Source organism: Taudactylus pleione, unplaced genomic scaffold (genome assembly GCF_031769625.1).
Source record: "Taudactylus pleione unplaced genomic scaffold, aTauple2 ptg000897l, whole genome shotgun sequence".
NCBI lineage: Eukaryota > Metazoa > Chordata > Amphibia > Anura > Myobatrachidae > Taudactylus > Taudactylus pleione.
Genome location: NW_028285298.1, coordinates 521,123 through 546,496, shown reverse-complemented (window position 1 = coordinate 546,496; position 25,374 = coordinate 521,123). Strand labels below are relative to the sequence as shown.

The 25,374-nt window shown below is 45.4% G+C and overlaps 1 protein-coding gene across 2 annotated transcripts in view; it reads right to left on the bottom strand.

Annotated features, from left to right (window-relative positions):
• NSMF (NMDA receptor synaptonuclear signaling and neuronal migration factor) overlaps positions 1-24,831 on the bottom strand; it is a 52,290-nt gene extending 27,459 nt beyond the window's left edge. For both annotated transcript variants that reach the window (XM_088459124.1, XM_088459125.1), the window contains exons 1-4: positions 24,761-24,831; positions 12,158-12,213; positions 6,488-6,973; positions 6,000-6,075 (exon numbers count right to left, since the gene is read on the bottom strand). In XM_088459124.1, the coding sequence (XP_088315250.1) occupies positions 6,000-6,075; positions 6,488-6,973; positions 12,158-12,213; positions 24,761-24,831 (689 nt within the window). The remainder of the gene's footprint in view (positions 1-5,999; positions 6,076-6,487; positions 6,974-12,157; positions 12,214-24,760) is intronic.
• Positions 24,832-25,374: the final 543 nt, after the last annotated feature.

The following is a 25,374-nucleotide window of genomic DNA, read 5'->3' as shown; positions in this document are numbered from 1 at the left end:
CATTAGCGTCCACATCTCTGAATGAGGCCCTTTGTGTCTCTACGCCGTGGTAATATACCGGCACAGTGTGAAATTTTATATCATTGGACTTTGCAATAAGTTCATTGGAAACATATTGCACAGTTGGCTATATTTAATTTTTTCTCATAATGCTCGCACCATTTTTAAAGAGTTTATACCTTCAGATTACTTTGTATTGGCTTGTATGCGCCTTCCTGCAACTTTTACTAAATAGAGTGCTTTTATCTTTCTATATACAGGAAACAGCTCTGTGCTGTGTACAAGGCCAATAGACCTGAATAATGCTGGCTAAAGATCCAGAGATGAAGCTGACACTATATAATATATATATATCTATCTCTATCTGCCCAAACAAAATAGATGTAATATTGCAGGAAGGTGTGAAGACAGCCAATAACTTGTTATCTGAAAGTTGCTGTTCACTTTTGTTGACCATGACTGTCGATAAAGCATTGTGATACTTTGTATAAATGATCAGACTTGACTGAAGCATCAAAATGCATGAACATAGCATAAAACACATTATAAAAGCATTAAAAAAAAAAAAAAAATCAAATCAAATAAAAAAAATCATGCAATTACAGTGAGCGTGTGCATGTGCATGCACATTACAAAATAAAAGAACAAAAGTAATCCATATTTGTAGCAAGAGAGTGCCCAAAAGACTATGGTTCCTGATTAAAATTTGACATAACGTTTTAAACAGAACATGGTACTTGTTAATTATAGGGGTGCCGTACATGACATGGAGGGCAATCTGCGCAAGATTCAACCTTGTGCCCTCCCATTTGCCCATGAGGGCGGATAACCAAAGTCCTGGAATGACAGGCGGACAGAGCTCCTCTGTTTCAAGTGCGGTGCCCTTATAATTAACAAGTACGCAGGGTGTCGTAGCAGATTGCTAAAAACATCAAACCTATGCAATTGCTTCTCATTTTAAATTGCAGCAGTTGTTAACTTTCCAAAACAACTTAAATTTACTTTGATATTGGCTTTATTCATCAGTTACATTACTCCTCCTGTTTCTTCAGAAGCTCTGTGGCCTTGTTATAGCAGAACATAGTAAGCCCGGTAAGCATATAGGAGGGTGCTGTATTACAGAAGCAATCCTGCTTGCGCTGAAAAATAGCAATTGATCTAGAAAATGGGGGAGAGGGCGTGATGTGCCGTTAGACACCAAAGGGCATTCATGTTGCAGGAACCCAGCACGTCATGTTATACAGCAACGTGTTGAGGGTGGTGACTGAATCCTGCGGTTTCTTGCAGGCTGGACTTTATTAAGGCTTGTTTAACCCTGTCCAGCTTAGAAGAGGTGAGACATTCTAGTCTGTATTGTCCGGGGCAATATCTATATTAAAGTGGGACCGACTTGCACAGTAGTCACAATTAAAAATTTCTAATTGTTGAATAAATTAGAAGTTAAAGCAGAATCTGCAGCTGGTCTATCTCAGCGGCTCGTCCCTTATCACTGTGCTGCAAACAATAGGTGGTTGAATGATTAATATTTAGGGGGTCATTCAGACCCACTCGCAAGTGGCAGTACGCTCGCAAGTGGGTCGATGTTCCCCACTGCGCATGCGCACGACGGAGGGAGCTCCGTCGTGCGCATGCGCGAGACCCGGACTGCGACAGCCAAGCTGTCGCTCCGGGTCTCGCATCAAAGGGGGCGTGCTGTCGATGGTGACTGACAGCACACCCCCTTTGGTGGGCGTGCCTGCCAGACGGAGACGTTCCCATGGGAACGCCTACCGTCTGAAGCCGGCCCCACTGACATCACTAGTGATGTCAGTGGGAGTGATTTTGGCTCTGATAGAGCCAAAATCACTCCAGGGCTTGTGGCTGGAAGACCCTACCGCAGGGTCTCCGTCGCAAGTCCGATGGTCGCGATGGTCAAGACCATTGCGACCATCTTTTTGGACGCTCGTATATGCTGTGGGTGGTGACTCTCAGCTATACGAGCGTCCAGGAGGACGCTCCATTTTAATGGAGGAGGGCCCTGATTCAGAGCGAGCGCTCTGGTCAGAGCGTCCGGCTCTGAATCAGGCCCTTAGCCATTGTCCGAGTGGGATTTTAAGCAATTTTCCCGGGAACATCGCCTGAAAATCTTCCTATCGTAACTCGCTGATGTACTAGAGAGCTGGGAAATGAGTTGCGTGTTGGTATAATGTGACAGCAAAGCTAGGATAAAATCTATCAATTTACCTGATTAATTCTGTGAAATGGAAGGAGGTAATTTTATCTGGTAATACCAGCCAGTAAGGGCGCCCATACACGGCGCGATATAGCAGCCGATCCAACAGATCGGTACGATATCGCTGCTATATCGTACCGTGTATGGGCGGCTTATGGGTCCTTTACAAGCGCTTTTATAATTTGTGCCTCCAGGTGTCACACGAGAATATTTAAAATTATACGCGCACTTCCCAATCTTTGGAACCCCCCCCCCCCCCCCTCCCCACTAAATGGGAAATTAATGGGTAAAACTCACTAAAAGAGACCAACCTGCATCAGATTGAGGAATATTGATCCCATATGTCACTTTTGTTGTTTAAATGATTCTATTAAAATTTTCAAAGTGACCCAAGAAGCTCACTTTTCCGCAAAATGCGCATTCTGCTTGATGACCTATCAATTATCCACTTAAGTGCAAATTTAGCTGCACTTATAAATGAGCCCCAATCTAACCAAATTGTCCATTCATACAATGACCCCACCCTTACTGCATACTAACCCCCTCCCCCTTCCATCTAGGCAAGGGAACTTTTTTACCTTTTACCCAAAAATATATTTAGATACACCGACGTTACCCCATTGATTTTGAAAGGAAGGAAATCATATAGAAGTGCCCCCATATAATGCCCCTGTAGTAGTGCCCCCATACAATGCCTCTGTAGTAGTGCCCCAATATAATGCCCTTGTAGTGCCGCTTGTACAAAAAAAACCACTTAACTTAATCCCCGCTCCTGCATCTGCCGCCGTCCTGTCCGCCCGGCTGCTCCTCGGAACTATGGGAGAGACGTCATGACGTCTCTACCATAGTGCGCATGGAGAGAGCCGGAAGCTGGAGTTCAGAAGAGAACTCCAGACTCCGGCTAATGCGGCGCTGCAGGGAAGGAGTTGGGCGCCCGCTGGTAATAACATCTCAGCAGGCGTCCGGCTTAGAGCCTCCCTGCGGCACAGCCGGGCATGCATATGAATCATGCCCGGCTGTCCATCCATTACCCCCAGGAATTTAATTTTTACCCCATGTGGGGTAATTTTACCCCTGTTCCCCGACCATTGGTCTAGGCCCTCAAATGGAACCGTCCAGCGCTTAACCATAAAACTGGTGCGTTCATCTAAAAGTTGGCATCTGGTGCCACAAAATCAGGACTTCTGCCGTGACCCTTAGTGACTGCACACCAATATCATGGATTTCTAACACTGGCTGCAAGACTCTCTACTTAAAGCATAAACTCTAAATTATTTTGATTGTCCGTTTGTAGTTTTTAATTGATCACGATCCTGTCTGTTTATAAACCATTAAGGAATTGCGCAATCTTCCCCCTCGCTGCCGATGACTTACAGCGCCGCTGTTTTATAGCACGGAACAGCTGTGCGCATCAACGCAGGACATGGATCAACATAAAAGCAGCATGCAGCTCCATGAGAAATCAAATGTACATGCAGAGAGACTGGAGGCAAGGCAATAAATAAATATACAAGACATTAAAGGCTGAAATTCATTCATTCCAAACATAAATACTTACGAGATACTGTACACGGATAGAATGGGGAGGAGAAAAAAAAGGGAAAATTAATGACCTTGTTCAGAGAACATTAGATTGTGACATATAAATGGCATTAATGTGTCGGAATATAACGCCGACCCTTCCTCACTGCTGCCGGTGTGTCTGTACCGGTAACTGAGACACCAGACCGGTACCTGCACAATGGGATTTTACACCCTCAGATAACTTTATTACATTAGCTTGTGTCCTCGTTCTGGGAGACGACACAAAGCTGCGTTCTTAATGCAACTGCATCTAATGTTAAGTTTGTGCACCCCTGAGCTCCCCACAGACTATCTAGAATACCAGGGGTGCCCGACATTCTGCATACACCCATACATAGTGTAAACCGTGGCATTTATCTGCCACAGACTTGTATTATTATTATTAGAGTCATTATAGTCTCCTTTTGAATATTATTCTTTGTAGACAATTTGATTTGGTTTTTCTATCTTCAAATATCCCCTGAGGTTACAGTAACCTTTATTTAATTTTCTCTGTAATAATCTGGGGCAGCGCTCTATCCCAGAACGCGTTTTCTTGCGTAATGGAGGATATACTCGGCCTATCCTGCGAGCTTCCTGTTTGAATAAGCTGCACATTGCTGCTGCAACAGACACGAATCCCTGTCAGGGCACCGTGTGAGGCTGCCGCGCTCCTGACTGTGAGATGCTGACAGGGGCAGGTTTATGGGGGCTGGTCTCATTCTGTCAGAAGCTATAAATCACTCCATGATTTAAATCGCTAAGGCAGCTCACTGGTCCGAACACAGGTGCGTCTTAACATGCCCGCACCAGCTGACACTGACCAAGGGCAACTTTCCTGAGTACGTCAAGCCTATTTTTATGTTCCTGAACGATGGGTCTTTCTGCAAATGGCTTAATTCTATGTGCAAAGCCACCGGCATTGCCTGCAACGCGTTCTTCTGTTCTTGCACAAATCACAAAAATAGAATCCAAAAAACTACATCTTTTACCACTGTTTAGAGGAGATTCTACCATATGGCCCAAATAGCCAGCGATTTGCGTGCACCGGCACCATTTTGCACGCTAGATCTCAAGTAGAAGGTGTTTTAAGGCAAAACCAACCTGGTCTTGTCTTAATACTGATTGCCTCTTGGAATCTAGCGTCTATATTGCCAAATTTCGCGCCAGCTCCCCCCAAATCACAGACTATGAGGGGTATTCAATATGGGAGCGAAAAGTCTGTGCTGGACTTTTCGCTCCACATCGGAGATTTTCCTGGGATAAAGTATCGGGCGCGCGCCCGCTTTATCCCAGTATTCAATATAAAAGCTACGAATACGGGAAACTGCGAAGTGGGATCTGCGTAAAAAAATGACATTTTCCTTGAATAAATTGTAGGACCCCCCCTAAAGTTGTAAAAACATGGGGGATCGCTATGGGTACCCCTGTTTTAGCCTGCCAATGAAAGTCGGGGATTTAAATAGCCGCAGCAGGTGTTTTTTCCCAACATTGAAGAAGTCTTGCAGAAGAGCACTTAGGTTATTTTTTTCGTTTTTTTAAGTGGTCCCATCAAATTTGGGGTACATGAAAATGAGTACTAGCATATTTTTATGTCCCTAAAGTAAGTTTTAAAAAATTCTGCAACTATGCACCTGCCGTTAATAGCCTATTCTAGAATACACCTGCCGCTAATAATCTATTCTAGAAAACACCTGCCGCATACTTGCAGAATAGCCCTGAACCTATTTCCCTATTTTTAAACACTTTTTTCCCATTTTTTTTTTTTCACCCCAATTTTTAAATTAATTTTTTGGGGTGTCCCTATTTTTTTTGAAAACTTTTTTGACAGTTATTTTTAAAATGTAATTCCCAGGGGTGCAGGCTATTTTTTTTAAGCCTGCACCCTTAAACCCCAATTCTGCACTTTTTTTCGCCACCTATTAAGTGGTGAATAGTTATCCCCGTTTTTTTTCAAAGACTTTTCGAACCTGCAATAAGTCTTTGAAATTGAATACAGTGTAAAACCAAAACTAGCGAAAATTACGTGATTTTTTGCGAAAATATCGCAAAAAAAAGACTTTTCGCTCCATACTGAATACCCCTATATAACTTTTGGGCCTTTATCTCCACACAAACTTAGACCATTTTACCAGGTCACCTGACAGTGAACAGTTAGCCGGTGGCAGTGAGATTTAGTGGTGATGCGGGAGGTCAAGAAGCTGGAGATTGGGGCAGTACTTACGCTTGCATAGTTGTGGTCGCCGTCTGAAAGGTGAAAAGGTTTTCCTTAGGGAACCAAGTCCGAATAGGGACATCATCTGCCCAAAATGGAGAGTGATTGGAAAATTAATGATCGGATTCGCACGTGAAGTCATTCGCAAGCTGACAACTACCGCTAAGCTATGCGACTACCTCATGCCATTCAAAGGAAACAATACTGATTGGCGCCATTCTCTGCCTCAGACATGTGACTTTGAAGGACAATGATAGGTTGCCTTCTGCTGAACAATATGGCTGCCCCTGCTGTGTGTGTCTGTGTATGTGAAAAGGGCCTTTTAAGAGCTAAAGATGACAACTACAGATTTTTATGAGGTAAACAAGTGGCACAAGTCTACAATACAGTAACATAGCTACCTAAATCAAACATTACTAAAAGGGATTATCTAATTTCTCATCAGCTCCCCTATATTTACAGTACTCGCACAGGCACAAATACCCAGAGACACTCACCAGAAACTTTGTCGACACTGTACATGCGTTCCAGCTTCTTCCTGCGCCAGCCAGACTCGTTGGCTTGATGCTGCTCTAGATCAAACGAGTGCTGCGCTGGTACGGTGAGTTTGGCACAATTAGGACACTCCTTGGAGTTCTGCCGGCTGCCCGACCAGCTTTTAGAGGGCCTGGTGATGTTGTGAGCGCTGCCTGAGTTTTGCAGGGGCTGGTGGTGGTGGTGGTGATGATGGTGGTGGTGATGCTTCTCGTCCGGTCCAGTCTTCATCACCACCAGCTCCATGCTGTCACTCTCGTGGTCAGACAGCATGGGCCGCTCTCCAGAGATGGTGTACACGTGAGGCTTCGGGCCTTCACTAGGCAACTTCTCCCCACGTTCCTCAGAGAAGCTTCTTTCCAGCTTGCTGTCCGAGATGGCTGAGAGACGCCGTTTGTTCTGAGAAGCCTGGAGCATTTCCGGGGAATCCTCCTGGACAAGGAGATGGTCTGTGGAAGGAATGCAAAAGGAAAGCGAATTCATTGTCTGTATTGTTGTGCTGGAAATTCCCATTATCCTAGGTGTAAATGCTGAAATCTCCACACATGGGTAGACTATGTGCCCCAAATCTCTTGTGAAATTTCTCTTTATCAATATTTTAATAGTTTTTCTGTCACGTTTTCTTTATCCCACCTCAAGAAGAATGCAGCTAGGACTTATTTTACACTAGAAATGAGACCTGGCCAGTGTGAGGTCCTTGCAGGCTATACTGCATCACCCTTCTGGGCTGGAAGAAAATATATGTAATATCCAGCTGTGGAAAGCGTTCTCTTAGTACCAGCAGTAAGTGTGGGGGTTCTCTACAGTACCAGCAGTAAGTGTGGGGGTTCTCTACAGTACCAGCAGTAAGTGTGGGGTTCTCTACAGTACCAGCAGTAAGTGCGGGGTTCTCTACAGTACCAGCAGTAAAACCAAGGAATGAACTCCCACAAAATAAAATTATATTGGCATTTGCTGTAGAAGAACCAAGCGAACATCTTCCTAGGTAAAGTGAAAATACGACACTACTGGAATCGCCAAATGCTAATATATCTGAGGAATTTTTTGATTACCAGTAAGGAATCTGGAAGGAATTGCCTTTTTTTTTCTTTTGCAGGTAGCTTATTTTTGAGGGCTGGGTAACTTATTGGTAGTATTTTTGAAGATTAGAAGTATGGAAACCCAGAACCCTTTGCAGGGCTTAAGGCGGGCCATACAAGGTGGTTCCTAGTGATTGATGGGCAGATGATAAGTTTACTTTAGGAAAAAGGAGGTTAAATACAGACCCCTGTATGCATACATTTCCATTACAGATAGCAAAGTACTATCTGTAATGGAAAACACAGGATTAAATCAGAATTTTCCCTTCCGATCCCCAATAATCTCAGTATACACTGTACATTTTCAGGTGACAATCCTTCCAGCAATGACCAGGAAAATTCCGTCCACTGGCGGAAAATAATGTCTGGGGATTGTGACTTTTGATTTCAAAAACCTGTATTGCAAACTGAAGACGTGGACACGTATAAAGCTAGCAGGGCTGCTTGTGTGCCGTGCTCCACTTATAGCTGCCAATAGCCACACGTTCTATTCTTGCCTGGGCTGATTCCTTTGTCTCCGCGGTGAGAAGGTCAGCTGTCCTGGGCAATGCAATACCAATCCCTCACGTGCGGGCGACGCTGGAAAGCTGAATAAGCAGGAGTGGCATTTTACGGCTGGAGCTTCACTAATTAAAAACTTGACCACCGGTAATTAAAAACAGCTTAGGCACAATCTACGCTCACAGCTTGCACTGCTCCATACGTGGCTCGGCAGCTGGGGAGCGAACGGCTCTGAAATCAGAGCAAACGTCTGGGAAATCTCTGGTCAAACAGCAGATTTTTTTTTTTTACTAAATAAAGAACAAATTAGCCAAATGTTACGTACCAGAAAGGCAATGAGATCCTAATACTCAGGGTTATAGCAGCCATATTCATGCAGCCTATTCACTGGCGAGGAACTTGTGACTTATGCGGGGTATACATCTATGCAGCAATTGCCCGATGCCTATCCGTGGATGGGCATTCAGATTGGTGGATTCTGATAGTCGGCAAAATACATGTTGAAAATCCCTGACTCGCCGATCATTTTTTGGGGGTCGGAATCGGCGAATTGAGATTGTCCAACATGTTGGATTTTGCTGATCATCCGAGATAGGCATTAGCACGGGGAACTGCCACAATTCGTTACTGAAGTATGGGCCCCATAATTTGAGGCACGATTATGGGGCCTATACATCAGCAAAATAATTGGATGGGGCTCTGGGCCTGTTTCAGAGCCGGACGCTATTTGTGCTCGCTCGTTCAGAAAAAGGGGCCGGCTATTTAAATTGAGCGCTCGCTCTTTGCGGTCTGTTGATGCCTCTATGTCTGAGTGAGCGAACGAAACATGCGCTCACTATTTTGTAAAGACGCCCCCTGGCCGCTCGCATCCTACGTCATCTCCGCTATTTATTAGATTAATCGAGTACATCGAAAGGCGTCTGAACTGCTCGCAGTGCTTGTGGTTGGATTTTCCTACCGCAATCGTGCGAACAGTTCAGGCTAAGAGACAACCAAGTGACGTGGCCGATGACGCTGCTTTGTTAATTATGCACACCCTTAAAACGCCCGTTTTGACCGTTTGGCACGCCTGCATTCGGATCACCACTCCCCGTTTTCAAGCACCTTCCCCTGTTAAAACCCACAAACTCCTCATCCTGTCACTCAAATTAGCAGGCACTCGCTATTTTGTGAGCGCTCGATTTCCGACTGCACTGACTGGTTGGCGCATGCGCATTACGACCCATACGCATGCGCAGATATGCGAACATCGCTCGGAGCGAACGAGCGGCCGCTTACGAGCGGCTCTGAATCATTCCCTCTGTTCCTAATGCAGGCGTACCAGTGCGTTTCAACATCGTTTCAGGGACGTGCATAAGTTAGCCACTGCGATGCCTTACGCAACCTGAGACCTGATAGCGTGCGTTGAAGTTAGCAATTCCTTAGTAAGGTCAGAGCTTGTGCAAGTGTGCGTGAGGTTGCGATGGATCCTCAATTGTACCGATGGTTTCGCAGTCTTGCTAAACATTCCGGATGTGTGTACGGTTAAGTGGGCGTCCTTATGTACTGCTGCGGTGGCATAGCGATCGCAATGGATTAGCATACTAGCGCAGTGGAACTGCGTGTGTAATCGCTATTGCATTCACAGTTGCGTTCCGTAATGGCCTGTGTCTGCTCTGCTAGAGAAGCTCCTCCCACTTGACACAGAGGACCTTATTCAGAGCCACTCTCAAAATGCGAGCGCTCGCTCTGAATGAGGGCGGCCGCTTCTCTGTAAAGAGCCGGCCTCCTGGCCGCTCGCTAAGCTGTGGGTGACCACCCAAGGCTTTAGCGAGCGGCCAGGTTGATGGTCGCCGTGGTCAAGACCATCGCGACCATCGGGGCTTGTGACGAGACCCTTTTGGTAGGGTCTCGTCTGCCGCAAGCCCCAGTGAGCTTTCGGCTCTAATAGATTCGGAAGCTCACCACTGACATCACGAGTGATGTCAATGGGGCCGCCCCCAAACGGCAGCTGCTCCTTCGGGTACGCCTGTTTGGCCAGCCACCCCCCCCACCCCGCCTACAAAATGGTGCGAGCTGTCGATCACCATCAACAGCCGCCCCTTTTGTAGTGAGCCCCGGAACGAGATAATTTCTCTCTCGCTCCAGGGCTTGCGCACGTGCAGTGCGGCCGCTGTGCAGGGCTTCAACATCGACCCGCTTGCGAACGGGTCTGAATGAGGCCACAAGAGTATGTGGACTTATTTAGTTAGGATACCCCCTGTTATTATTTCATGTTTGTATATCGGCTCAGTAATACCCTTTGAAATATTTTAATTTTAAATATTGGTTGAAAAGTCCAAAATTTCCATCAGCACAAGTTCCCATTCAAGGTCACAGCAACAATGCACCAATGTAACACTGATCTTATAATCCTTTTTATGTTTGTCCGTGAAAGGCGTCCATGTAAGAGGGCACAAGGATTTAAAAAATTAAATAATTATGTAAAAGCCCATTTCAATACAAAGAACAGGCTTCTCTAAGGCTTTATACAGCTTTTGCGGGCTGTTCTGTACATTTGGAAACCCTGACATTTTCCCGTCTGAGCAGTGAGCGTGTTACCCGTGAACGCCTCCCACCAAGCCATCACTGCCCACAAAACACTCCGTGTGACATCAAAATGCAACTTTGCGCCCTGGGAGAACACTGGTTCCTTTGTGATCTGTACAGATTGAGTTTAGGCCAGAAGCAAATTAACTTTTCTGAGACCTAATTACTCGTTTCAATCACTGTTCTGAGAGCATTGCCAGGATGGGACCCTGCTGGGTAGTTGGGTAATGAGATAAGCAGATCAATGTAATTAGTTTCAATAAATGTTATTTTTTTGTAATTTTTTTTATTTATACAGCTGCTCCCTGCTGGCAAATCAAGCACTCACGTCCCGGGCAAAGAGTTCGCCAGACGCTGTATTTTTGGAAAAGAAATTAGCTACTACTCAATTGTATATCATGTTATACTCTACGCTGGGTCCATGAGTACAACCTTGAATCTGCCGGTGCAGTAGGTAGGGGGTAAAAAAATAATTGCAGAAACTAGTTGCTACGGAAACGGAATATTTTTTTTTTCCTTTCGCAGTCTTCTGTAAACCCCCCCACCACTCGCCTTGCCCCAATCGACTGGATTGGTTTCTGGTTGGAGATGTGACCTTCTGGTCTAGAAATGTATCCTCTTCAGACTCTTAAAAGGTTACCTCTTAAAAGTCTTTAGTTCCATTTGCAATGAGGATAATCAATTAGCGTCTGGGCAGACGATCGAGTAATGGATTGTGCTTTATATCCTGGGGATGGAGGACTTGGCTGATGTCTTCTTTTCTAAGCAAACCTACTTGGTACATGGATTGAACAGCTTTATTATTTTCTGCATGTAGCTCATTTTGGGGGCTGGGTGACCCATTAGTAGCACGCAGAAAACTGGGAAACGAGTTGTACAGAGACTCAGGAAAACTTTCCTGTGGTGAAAGAGAACCCTTTCGCCTATGCAGAGCGGGCAGAATCATTGTTTAGAACAGTTCTCAAATTTGGTACTCAAGACCCACTACAGGGCAAGTTTTAAGTATATCCATGCTTGAGCACAGGTGATTTAAGTAGTACCTCAGTCAGTCTGTGCTTAAGCATGGATATCCTTGAAACATGGACTGTTGGTGCTTCTTGAGGACCGAGTTGGGGAAGATTGCAGCCTGTAGAGTCAGACGGTGCCTTGTGGCTGAATATCGGCTCCCCTGTGTATACATGCCAGGTTTACTTTAGAGAAGAAGTATTGCCAGTTCTATCCCATGTAGGGTCTACTCTGCATTATAATTTCAGTGTTAGGACCCACAGCATTGTAAATAGCACGGTATAGTCTGATCCCTTAGCTACACCTGCTAGATCTCCTATACAGAAGGTGCTACCGTGCCTAATATATATCTCAGATTGCCCCATATTCTAATGACACACTGTATAATATCCATAATACCCATGAGCCTCCACAGTAATGAATCTCACTGTGCAGTGCTGGGCATATGATAACTAGGTATCTCTGAGAGTACGGTCTTACCTGAGCCGTTCAGGCTGTCCGGGTGGGTCAGATATTCTCCGAATGCCCTCGCTGCCCTGTATTCCAACAACAGAGGAGAGAAGGGAATGTTTTAGGGGCAATGGTAGATCTGATTTAGCCAATAATCTTGCATGCATCCTTAAAACACCTATATATCCTTTCCTGTTAAAATGTATTGTACATCCCCCGACAAATGGAAGCAATTTGTAATTTTGGGGTCTAGTTACTAAGCAGTGTTAGGAGACAGAGTGAAAAGTGATAAGGTGCCAGCCAATCAGCTCCTAACTGCCATCTCACAGGCTGTGTTTGAAAAATGACAGTTGGGAGCTGATTGGCTGGCACCTTATCACTTTTCACTCTGTCTCCTAACACTGCTTAATAAATAGACCCCTTTATCATAAATATTTTTTGCAGCTATCTAATAAAGAACAGTGTCATTGTTTTAAACCAGGGATGGGGAACCTCAGGCCCCGGGGGCCATATAAGGCCTCCGGAATCATTTGGGCTGGCCCTCAGAGCTTTTTTCTGCTAGCCTCATCTGGATAGCAGGGTGCCATTCTAGGCCAGAATCTGTGCAGCAGAGCCACCTGGAGCGTCCTTAGGACGCTTCAGACGGTCACACCGCTGCCCTTACAGCTCCCCGGAGCATCCTCAGGATGCTCCAGGCATTGCTGTAATCACTGGCGATTGTGGCCCCGTCCCAGTGTGACATCACACAGAGGGGGCGTGGCCTGCACCGGGCCCGCGAATGATGTTATATATATCAAAATGGCCCTCGGCAGAAAAAAGGTTCCCCACCCCTGTTTTAAACGATCGTATTTGACATGATGTGCGTAATGCACTATAACGTAGGACACCCTGTTTGACCCCCCCCTACAATACATTTACTCATGCATAATGTACTGTTCAGCGCCAGGAAAAGTGCACCACAGCCCAAACACTCCTGTCCGCAAACGGGACACAAAAGCTAGTAAAAGCTTGTATTGTGACACCAGTGGGTAAGGGGTCTTCAGCGGTTTCTAAATATGCCGGAGATTCCAGCCTACGTGAGTAAAGTAAGTTTAATTAGTAATCTGTTTCCATATACTGCAACACTTGGATGCCAAACAGGATTACTGGTGGCTTTTTATTCTATTGTAACAAGGTTCAAGCCCTCCGCAAAATGTGTTTCCCCCTTAGAACTGACGAGCTTATTTTTGTTGGTTGTTTTTTATTTCTTTTTAGTCCTAAAATAGCAAAATAGATAAACAGAACGCCTTAAAATGTACACTATAATGCAGAAATCACACACTTGGCCGAGCAGAAGACAATCTGTAATCTCTGATGTAGATTTAGTACTGTGGCTATTTAGCAAACGCTGTGCGCGCATCTAACAGCTGCCTACGTAAAATACTTTGTTTGCAAATGAAATAATATGATCCAGCATTTCTTTCCCCCACCATTCCCCGGCCTGGCAACTGCTGCCTGAATAATGGAAAAAGCAGCTGATGTATAATGTATCAGTCGTGCATTTGGAACAATTCCCAAACGTCACAAAGCAAAGGCGTTATTAGCAAAGTCAGCGTGCCCCTTATTATTCATTTCACGCTGTAATGTAATTTCCCAATAATCATAGCACTTAATAGAAGGGGACATTAATTGTAAGACGTATTGGTATGTCTGTGTGTGCGCGTGTGATATATATATATATTATATAAAAAAAAAAATTTTTTTAAATACTTTACGTCCCACGTGAATTTTTTTTAATTTTTTTTATTAGTTAGACTTATTATTGTTATTATTATTTTATTTATTAACAACCTTTATTTATATGGCGCCACAAGTGTACCGCAGCGCCTTACATAATACATAAAATAATAAGTGAACAAGAAACAAGTAACTTACAGTGCAGGACAAGGACACAATTTATATACATTGCTGCAATAGCGATTAAAGCACTCACAATAAGCAGCCGGGAGTTGGCAGTCACGTGTTAGGTGCCCTTATGGGGAGTAAGGAGGAGAAGTAAATGTAAAGCGAAGCCTATGAGGGAAGAGGATTCTGCTCGTGAGAGCTTACACTCTAAAGGGGACTGTTTTTTGCGCTTTCATCTGTCTGGTGCTTTTTTTTTTATTCAATGGCATAATACAACATAGGGGTAAAATTACTAAAGTGCGGGTTCTTAGAAGTGGAATTATTGCCCACAGCAACCAATCAGATTCCACTTTTCATTTATCTAGTACCGTCTAGAAGATTATAGCTAGAATCTGATTGGTTACTATGGTAAATATACCACTGACTATTTATCATGCCTTATATGTGTCCCACAACAATTTATGTACAGTGTGTATATGTATGTATGCTATGGAAATGAGAGGGAGGCAACAGACTGAGCAACATTCTAGTAATGTAAAAAGAAAGATGGACTCAATCACGGCAGCTATGTGGCGAGGACAGGAAGCTGGTGATGCCCACAACAATTAATAGTAATATACCTATAACTTTGTTCTAGGGCAGTTTAGAACATGAAAAGTAGAAATCTGGTTGCTCACCTTTCCTATGACTAGTATTATTATTATTATTGTTATTATTATTATTAAGTTACTTATATAGCGCCAGAATATTCCATTGTGCTTTGTCTGAGGTAAAAGTTTTCATAAATGCCTCCAGAAATAATATCCTGCAGTTGATGGTAAGGTACGTTAGCTTTCCTGTCCCATTCTGGTTGTAAAATATGTATATTTTGCCGACATTAATGTCGACACTGTCTTTTTTCATGTAAGCCTAACGCTAACCCTAAACCTAACCCTACACAACTGCATACCTAAATTTAAAGTGGAATTGGTATGAAATACCGTCGGCCGCACCTCCTTAGGGGTGCCTAACCCTAACTTCCCCCCCAAGTGCCTAACCCTAACCACCCCCTTCCCCGCTGCCTAAACCTAAGTCCCCCGGGGGGTGCCTAACCCTAAGTCCCCCCCCGGGGGTGCCTAACCCTAACCCTCCCTCCACCTAGCCTAACCCTAACTCTCCCGGGGGGGTGCCTACCCCCAAGTCCCCCCCGTGAGCCCTAAACCTAAGCCTCCCCCCCCCGCGGCTGTCCGCTCGCGGCGCCTGGCAGCACTACAATCGTGATGCCGGGCGCCGGTCTCCCGGCGTCGGGGAAATGACGGCGTCTACATCTAGACGCCCGGCATTTCACCCTTGCCGGGATACGACAGTCGGGAAGCCGGCTGCCGGTATTTAGGCAGTCGGCTTCCCGATTGCCTCCCTTTAAAGTTGCTTCTCATTAATGTACTTGTGAGCATGCTATTTCCGCTAACATGGATCAATACGGTTTAATAGTATAACAGGTCTTCTCTTCCCTTCTCATTCCATGCAGAACTAGTCTGTAGCAGCAACTAATCTTAACGCATTACTTTTCAGAAACCATGTTGCAGCTCCCTGCTGCAGGTAAGCGGGAAAAATTATCCATCAAGGAGCGCAATGTCATTTGCCAAACTTTTATCAGTGGGAGCTACATGTTAAAGAGTGGACTTTTACCTTAAATTACATTTATTGTATATACTACCCCATAAAACGGGTACTGGGTATAGACTACAGTTCCTGAGTACTAAAACAGGTATGTATTTTCCCGGGCCTGTAGTCAAAATGTTATACAGACAAAGCTTAGACCATTGAAAGGTCGACACCCAACTGTCGACGTGGGCAAACATGACGACAACCAAAAAAAAAGCCGACAGGGCCATAAGTTTGACCGTCAAAATGTCGACAATTAAAAAAATAAATGTTGTATGATCCCAGGAAAGTTGGCAACTGCGCTCCCTCATGGGTATCCCCTGCGAGGTATCATTTTGCAGTCACACCTCTGTTACACGCTGATTGTTGTAATTGTCAGAATAATGACCGTGTTGGGCGCTGATTACTCGTACTTGAGCCAAACACACTGTTTGGATTTATTCAGCAATCTCCATTCTGCTGGTTGTCTCATAAATTGGCTACTTGGCTTGTCTCTCCTCGCTGTTCCTTAACACCCGTAATCATCCTGTTTTCATCCCACGCCGTATCTATAAAAATAATCCTTGCAGAACAGCCTCCACTTACAGCTACAGCCTTTAGGGTCTGCCCCCTGTGATATGTCACTTCCACGGACCCCCACACAGGGCTGTGCAATCAGAGGATGGAGCTCTTCTATATTCTATACCTCCTCTTCACCAAGCCTTCATTATTCTCCTAATAATACGCTTGCACAGACGATGCTTCAGCCCCTGTCCCCTAGAGCTTGCAATCTAATCTCTTTGTCGCCTAAGCCCTAAGGTACCAGGAAACGCAATGGCTTCTGCAAAACAGGTTTTGCCGTGTGGAAATGGCATGAAGCAATCAATGTCTATAGATTTTTCTGCGGCCACTGCTCGAAAACCGCTGTCGGATTGACTGATACATTTCAAGGGGCCACAGTGGTCGACCCTCTCATCTTCGTAATATTGATATATTGAACCAAAGAAAGAGACACAGATGCGTAATGACACATCGGCAGACATTTTGCACAAGTGTTACACGCTATAACCAACTACCATGTCCGCACAGCAGGGAGGTGCTCTGGGTTTGGAGGGCCGCATGCGGCCCAGGGTCTGCTAACCCATGGCTGCTGTAAAGCATTTAGGGGTCTATGAACTAAGCCTTGGAGAGAGATAAAGTGGGTAGAAATAAAGTACCAGCCAATCAACTCCTAGCGGTCACTTTACAGGCTGTGTTTGAAAAATGACAGGTGCTGAATGGTTGGTACTTTATCTCCGTCCACTTTTATCTCTCTCCAAGGCTTAGTACATAGGGCCCTAAATGACATTTATTAAATAACGTACCCACAGTACGAAACTCTGGTGTAGTCAATCTTTATAGTTTGGTTTGCGGGACCATTGCGCGCCATTGCGTTTATCCTCTGGAAGCCTAGCACAAGAGTTTAGGTGTTTTGGCAGATCTCATTTTTGTTTGTTGGATTATTTCTTTCCAATATGCATTTATAGTAAAGGGGACAGGGCGTAAACCAGGATGTGTTTATTTTTTTTACTACCAATGTCACCTTAGGATTTAGCTATTTAATACACCTAAAGGACCGTAACATTCCTACTCCCTCCACCTGGAGGGGTAGGATCAACCTTCTACCCACATGTAAAAAAAATACTGCCACACAGCACAAATCTACTTCCCACGCATACTTTCTGAAAGCACTAGGTGGCGCTATACACTTTTTTTCTTTTTTTTTTTTTTTTAACTGAATGATGTCCATTTAACCCCTTCTAGAAAAAAAAAAGCCTGTTTATCTAGATGTAGAAAGTATTATTTTATTGTAAGCGTCGCTGCCATCACACCCCTTGCAGACATATATCAGGTACATTACAATTTATTATATTTAAGGGGACACTGCCATGTGCTGTATTGAATAAGCAGATGCTAGTATTGTCTTTTTAAGTTCGACATTGGATGTAGCAGGAAATATGTTCTTATGTAACCATGAATACCAATCGATTGGATCGGCAATAAAAAAAAAAAAAAAGGTTGACGCCAGAAAGTCGTCAACCAGAAAGTCAACGCATTCTGAATGTCGACAATCAAAAGTTCAACATGGTCATTAGGTCGACCATCATTCTGTAGACATGTATTTAGGTTGATAAGGTTAAATGGTTAATACATGTTTATTCATAATAGTTAGGGTTAGGCTTAGGGCTACGGTTAGTTAGGTGTAGGCTAAAATAACAAACATCATGTCGACATTTTAGTGCCAACAAGTTAAATGTCGACCGTTCCGCTGTGTCGACTGGTTAACCCAGTCGACCTAAATACAGTTCTACAGAATGATTGGTCCTAATGACCTTGTTGACCCTATTGAGTGTCGACATGCAGAAACAGTCGACCTTGTGGTGTCAACCTTTCTACATAAAGTTCTCATCATACTGGGCATTAGTTACTTTTTAACTTTATATTTTTGTGCCCCTTCACCTCCTGACCACAAATGGAGATAATTTATCAGTGACATGCAATAAATAACCTGGTCTCTTGGATTATGACCCCACCCTAATGCCAGTGTCATTACATGCAAATGAGGGGAAAGAGACAGAGGCCCTGATTCAGAGCCGGACGCTCTGACAGAGCGCTCGCTCTGAATCAGGGCCGGCCTTCTGTTTTTTCAGAGCGGCCTCCTAGCCGCTCGCATAGCTTTGGGTGACCACCCACAGCTATAGCGAGCGGCCAGGAAGATGGTCTTGCGACGAGACCCTTGTGGTAGGGTCTCGTTGCCGCAAGCCCTGGAGTGCTTTCGGCTCTACCAGAGCCGAAAGCACTCCCACTGACATCACTTGTGATGTCAGTGGGGCCGGCCCCAGACGGTAGGCGTTCCCATGGGAACGCCTCCGTCTGGGCAGCCACACCCCCGGCCCGCCCACCAAAGGGGGCGTGCTGTCACTCAACATCGGCAGCACGCCCCCTTTGGTACGAGACCCAGAGCGACTGTTTGCCCGTCGCTATCCGGGTCTCGCGCATGCGCACTACGGATCTGGCTCCGTCGTGCGCATGCGCACTGGGCCACCATCTACCCGCTTGCGAGCGGGTCTGAATTAGGCCCAGATTCAGCAGGTATTCTAGTACACTAACCTAGCAAGATGGCACGTTGCTGTGTGCTATAATAATATAAATGTTGAATATTACATTTCCTGTCTGATAGTTAACACTAAGGGCGGAATTCAATTGATTCCTGCCCCCATCGCGCCCGACCGAACTATTCAATTCTTGCTCCTGTCGGGCACGATCAGCTGCCAGCGCTACATTTCAGCTCGCAGCCCCTGGGGGATGAGAGCTGAAATGTGCGAAAAGTGACATGTTTGGGCGCCCAAACATCACTTTTCGCGATCGCGCCCAGCACTTTGGTCGGGTTTAGCTGCTTTATGCGGCTAAACCCGACCACTTTGGGCGCGATCAGCACAAAAATCTGGAATAATTGCAGAGCGGCCCGCGATCTCCTGTCACTTTAGACGGGAGATGCGGACCGTGAAAACAATTGAATTCCGCCCTCAGGCACTGATGGGGACATGAACGCGAAGCCGCTCGCGACGGGTACCTTGCGTGTCTTTGCTCTGTGCGCAGCCTGGTACCAAATGTACACGACTATGGGCGAAGCAGTGTTATACGCAGTTCGCTCGCGTCTCTGTTTACGACTAAGGGAGGGGGGGTAACTGCGCAGTAACAGGGCGTACCCCCGTTGCCTAAGTTCAGTGACAGCGCATCGATGGAATTGTGGGTTGAGCAGAGTTTCCAGTTTTCAGTCCCTTTTTTGCGCCTAGTACAGGGTTGCTGTAATTGCGTACTGATTATGATGGCGGATAGCAAATCAAGCGCATGGAAGCGGTTAATGAGGCCTCAGAAATGCGAACATCTCTCCTGCCTACGGCCGAAAAATATGCATGTAGCTCCGCGCACCGAGTGTGGGAACAATCGCAGCCGACTTGCGTCCAAAACCGCGTGGTTCAGCAGAATCGTTTGATAAATCTTTATCTGTAGTGTTCAGATCCAGCTGTGGTTTTACCTCAGGATTGCAGGAATCCCATTGATAGGACTGACACTACAAATCGATGTATGTATTTGAGCAGAGCACGTGAGAGGCATCCCCCGCTCCCTACTAATTCAAAAACTCCCAAAGAAATTAACCTCTAAGTGCCCTGTTCCCTCCTCCTCCCCAAGGTCAAATATAGGGCCCAATTCTCTACTGATCGCAACTGCTATTGGAATAGCGATTACGCGCGCAGTCTCATTGCGATAGTATGCTAATCCATTGCGATCACTATGCCGTTGCAACATAACATAAGGACGCCCACTTTACCTTACTCTCATCCATAATCTTTAGCAAGACTGCAAAACCATCGGTACAATGGAGTACCATCGCAGCCTCACTCACACTTGCACAAGCTCTGACCTTACTCAGGAATTGCTAACCTCAGCGCACGCTATGAGTACTCAGGCTGCGTAAGGCATCGCGGTAAATAATTTATGCACGTCCACGCAACGGCGCTCAAACGCTCTGGCAAGCCTGCGTTTCGCCAATCCTCCCCGTCGCCTCCCACAAACGGCACTTCCTGTCACTTTCTGCCATGGGTCTGCGTAGTCACTGCGATCGCAGTAGCCGGTTAGCGCGCACGCACTACAATGCATGCGCAGAAGGCAACAATAAGCCGATTGCGTGCTTAAACTCAGTTGCGATCGGTAATGAATATCTCCCATAGCGGAGAGCAAGATTTTCCTTACTGTGCTTTTAGGAGGGTGCTAATTCCCCTCAATGCCGCAGGTACACGCGAATGGCTAATCAATGCTCTGTGCATACGCCAAGCATCCAAGTGGTTAAATCCCTCCTACGCTCTTCCCAGTGGAATTGGCGGATCTCTGTAATCCTTCCACCGGACCACGTGCCACCAATCTCCGAGCTCATGGCTGAGTCACGTACTCCCCAGGTGAGGCTGCATGGCTCCGTGTGCCCAGGAGATGTCGTCACGCAGACAGCCGACACATACGTGTGACCCCAGGGACGGGGAAGAAGCCTGTTGCCGTCTGCTATATAGGATAGGTGATAAAACAAATCCACAATTCTTTCCACTATACAGCTCCGTGCAGTGTGCTCAGCAAATCACAAGCGTGGATATAAAATTTGATGGACGACATTGAATTAATTGTTTCCCCTTTCTATGTAATACCTTATGGGGTTACAGCACCAGATTTGCATGAATTATATTATATAATGCAAAAACATTCATAGTCATTTTTGCACTGGCGGTAAGTTACATCACCTGTATTCACCAACAGCACAGCCATTGGCAAATGGACGTTTTCCAGCACCTGGCTGGGAAATTGAACCTATCACTTCCTTGTAGATCAATGATACTCTCCACAGCTGGCATCTAACACGCAGGACGCTTGTATCTGATGCACAAATATTCCTGTATCCTGAGATCTCTGTATTCACCCTACAGGACGCCATATCCACTGCACAGGGCACCATAGGCCTGATACAGCAGCGATCACAACTGCGATTAGGCGCGCCATCGGACGATTGTTGCGTCCTGAGCATGCATCGCAGTGCGCGAAAACTCCACCGCAATCGGAGTGACTACACAGACCCATCGCAGTGTGACTGACAGGAAGTACCATTCGTGGGAGGTGACAGGGGTGTGGTCGGCGAAACGCAGGCGTGCCAGTGCGTTTGAATGCCCTACGCCGCTTGAGTACTCACAGCGTGCGATGAGGTTAGCAATTCCTGTGTAAGGTCAGACCTTGTGCAAGCGTGCGTGAGGCTGCGATGGTACTCGATGTTACCGATGGTTTCGCAGTCTGTATTACGGATGTGTATGAGGTAAGGTGGGCGTCCCTACGTTAAGCTCCATATGGCATTGCAATCGCAGACATTAGCATATCTTCGCAGTGAGACTGCGTGTGTGATCGCTATTGCGATCGCAGTTGTGATCTGTACTAAATCAGGCCCCATATCCGCTGTACAGGGCACATACGCGTGCGCAGGTGCCAGCAAAGGGGGGTGCCACACCTCCCAACGGGACTTATGGTGCATACACACGGTCAGATCAGACAACGATAAAGATATCGTTGTCTGATCGTCCTGCATGTGCTGGATGATCGTTAGCGAACATCCAGCACAGCACCAATCCCTAAACAACCTGCGATCGACGATCGCGGGTCCCTATAGTAACCTGGTCGATATTGACCAGGTTGGACTGCATGCACGGCGATGGTCGTTATCTGTGCCCGTGCATCGTCCATCGTTTGGGGGTTGGAATGGGCTAAAAAATGGACGATATAAACGATCTAACAATAAACGATATCGTTATAGTTTATATCGTACTGCTAAATCTGAACGTGTGTATGCACCAATAGACTACTCACCTGGATGCCAGGTGAGTCCAGGTGAGAAGTGTATATCCCGGAGGGAGGGGGGACAGGGTAGTGCCAGCACCCGCACACGCCTATGACCTGGCACCATATTCAAGAAATAAGACCAACCCGGATCACCTCACTCTCACCCCAATCTGCTGATAGATGTCCTCTGTCACTAATGACTGTTAATCATGTCACCCCTGCAGGTTGGATAGATGCACCCTGTCTTCATGATATCTGCTTACACGTTAGACAATGCTGAAAACCCCACGTATGGCCTTTGTGTCAGTGGGATTCAATATAATGAACTATCAAGGTCATATTACCAGACTCCAATTTCACTGATATATATCCATCTATTACAGCAATACACCGTGTGGTACATACATTAACAAGTAACGAAGTGGTTAGTTTGTACAGGATTTATAGGACCGCAATCTACGGGTGTTAATTGCTAAAGTCAACATATGGGTTGTCTAAAGGATCGCCCCTTTTGTGGAATTGCATCGGTCATGCTCCCCTGTTTCTGCCTTTAAATTCCCTTTTAAATAAAAATTTCATCCATTACAAACCATAGAATAATAATACGAACCCTTACACTTGTGCACTCTACATAATTACTTATCTCTGAGAAGGAAATAGTATTGAACTAGACTACTGTACAATGATTTGATTTAGCATTGCACATTGAGTCCAATAACCCAGCTATACGCTACTGTAATATACCAATCAATGGAATATATTATCTATGCTGCTGTACAGCACACACTGTGACCTTCCATTAGTTGATCTGTGCATACATATTTTTCATAGCCGTTTTATAATTCGGTTACTGACGGATATTTGTCTTTCGTTTTTTTTTACTGACACTGCTATTATGTCAGTAACCGCCTCTAGAAAAAAAGAGAGGATGGGGAGAGTTTGCAAGCCAGCAAAGTCTGGATATCATTGTGTTGGACTCGTGTATGCGCTAATGTCCCATTATTACCGACGATAAAAGCGGCATTTAATTTTTACTGACAGTCAGTAAGATTTACTGATTGCTAATGTGCAAAGCGCGGGAGGATTAAATCAATATGTGAGGTAAAAAAATCCCCAGGTGACCTTTGGTATTTCAGTGATTTTATTTTATTTATTTTTTTAATGTCTATGCAACAGAAAGAGCCCATAAAACACTGGATTTCTTACAATTTCCAAAAAACATTCAACAAAAATCTGAAATGACTCCATCATTGCTTGTACAAGACCATTCAGTGTCTTTACCTTGATATTGCACCAACTAAAGCCCCAGCCTGGTGCCATTATTATTATATACATCAGTACAATATAACTATGATTTTACATAGAGATCTTCACTGTTGACCTGTCATTTTCACACAACATTTACATATATACATCTGCAGCCCACATGGCTGATTACACCCACACAAACCCCCACCAATTATTACACCAGTGCTAGTTTGGTACCCCAGCTATTTAGATGGGATGAGTTACTAATATAGAATGACTGGTTACCAGTAAGTATGGTGAGTCCCAGCCTGCAAACATGAGGACGACTGAAGGGTCATCATTGGAAAACTTCCTAATACTACAGCCCTATAGCATGACCTTGGGATTATTGTATCATTGCACAAGATGTAAAGCAGAGAGACAGGAAATAATCTTACATACGATGTTATAGAAGTGTGAAACGTGGTAAAACAATGATATGACCTGTCAGGGGTGGAGGGATAAATATTCAAGTATAGCTTTCAGCCTTATCGGCTGTACAAGGGTTTACTGCTAGTAGCAGCGTGCACCTCTGGAAGTATGGTGTGTAATACGCTTGTGTGCATTGTGTTTATTAATGTCACAATAGTCTCTGGTCCCTGGTGTAATATACCATGAGGTCATACTATAATTAACTCCATCTTCCCCTCTGCCCTCTGATAAGAGAAGCCAGAAGGAAGGAGGCAGCTAATCTTCCCTATTGTACTATGGCGCGCAACTTCCATACCACTAACAGGGAGCTGGGAGCATTTGAGGATTCAATGCACAGCTGACATGCAGAGGGTTAATATTATGGGGACATTTGCAGCCTGGGGCATAAAGATGGGCAGGTGTTCTTCTTCAGATGTAATGGGGGGGGGGGGGGAGGGCATGGGTTTGGTGGTCTCTACATAAAAAAGCACTGAACATTGCCAATCCCTAACATAGTGTAAGTGTAATGTGTTTGTATATATGGATGCACACGCGTGTATGTGTGTACAGTATGTTTATCTATATAGGATGCATGTGCACATGTGTGTGTGTGTGTATGTATGTATGCGTGTGTATATGTGTGTGTGTGTGTATATATATATATATATATATATATATATATATATATACAAATATTTATACACACTCGGCTACTCAACTATGTAATATCTCTGGGGCCTAATGGACCAGTCAGGTTGTTCTGTAAGTGATACAGGGATAGGGTGGCATAGGCATACACTAGTGCATGGGTGAGGGTACAATGCAGTACAGTATATCATGTTGCCTTCTGCACAATACACTATATTCAGTAGCCATTGCAATACATTCCATTATAAAAGACTGTACCATAGAGCTTGCAATCTAATGCCCCCCTGGTAGTACAAGGATAAAGCCCTACATGCACGCTGCTGCCCAGCCTTCCCCCATGCCAGCCGGTCTGTGCCACCCTGTACTCACCGAACTTTGGCGGCTACATGCGAGATGGTGTCATTCCTCAGCGCCTTCTTCTTGGAGACAGCTGTGCCCATCCTCGGTGGTCAGGGAGGGGGTTAGGGGCCACATCCGACCAGCCCGGCGAGTGGCAGCCGCTATGGCAGAGCAGGTGGCTCAGGTTAGGACTGCTCTGCAGAGCGCAGACTGTGCTGCTGAGTGCTGCTCTCCCATTGATTGCTGCAGGAGGGAGGGGGGCAGAGCAGGGACCCAGGAAGCTCTGCCATGTATGGGCAGAGGATGTGCCTACCGTCCTCCCACTACCAACATGGGCAGGGTAGCAGGGGAAGGGGGCGGCAGCAATCATGGATAATTGTCAGTGTGGAAACTATATATGTACCATCATCGGATGACGGATATATGTAACATGTTACATTACTAATGACTGCCTACATTCTGTTTCCCAACTACTGTATGTACAGTTTTATGGGCTGAACAAACTTTGCTAGTGGCTACTGATATTAATCTGAGACATGAGGCACCGAGGCCCTCATTCAGAGGCGGACGCTCGGGAGCGATCGGTCGCACCCAAAGTGACCGAGAATATGCAAAACGAGCGCTCAGTCGCAAAGCACATCGTA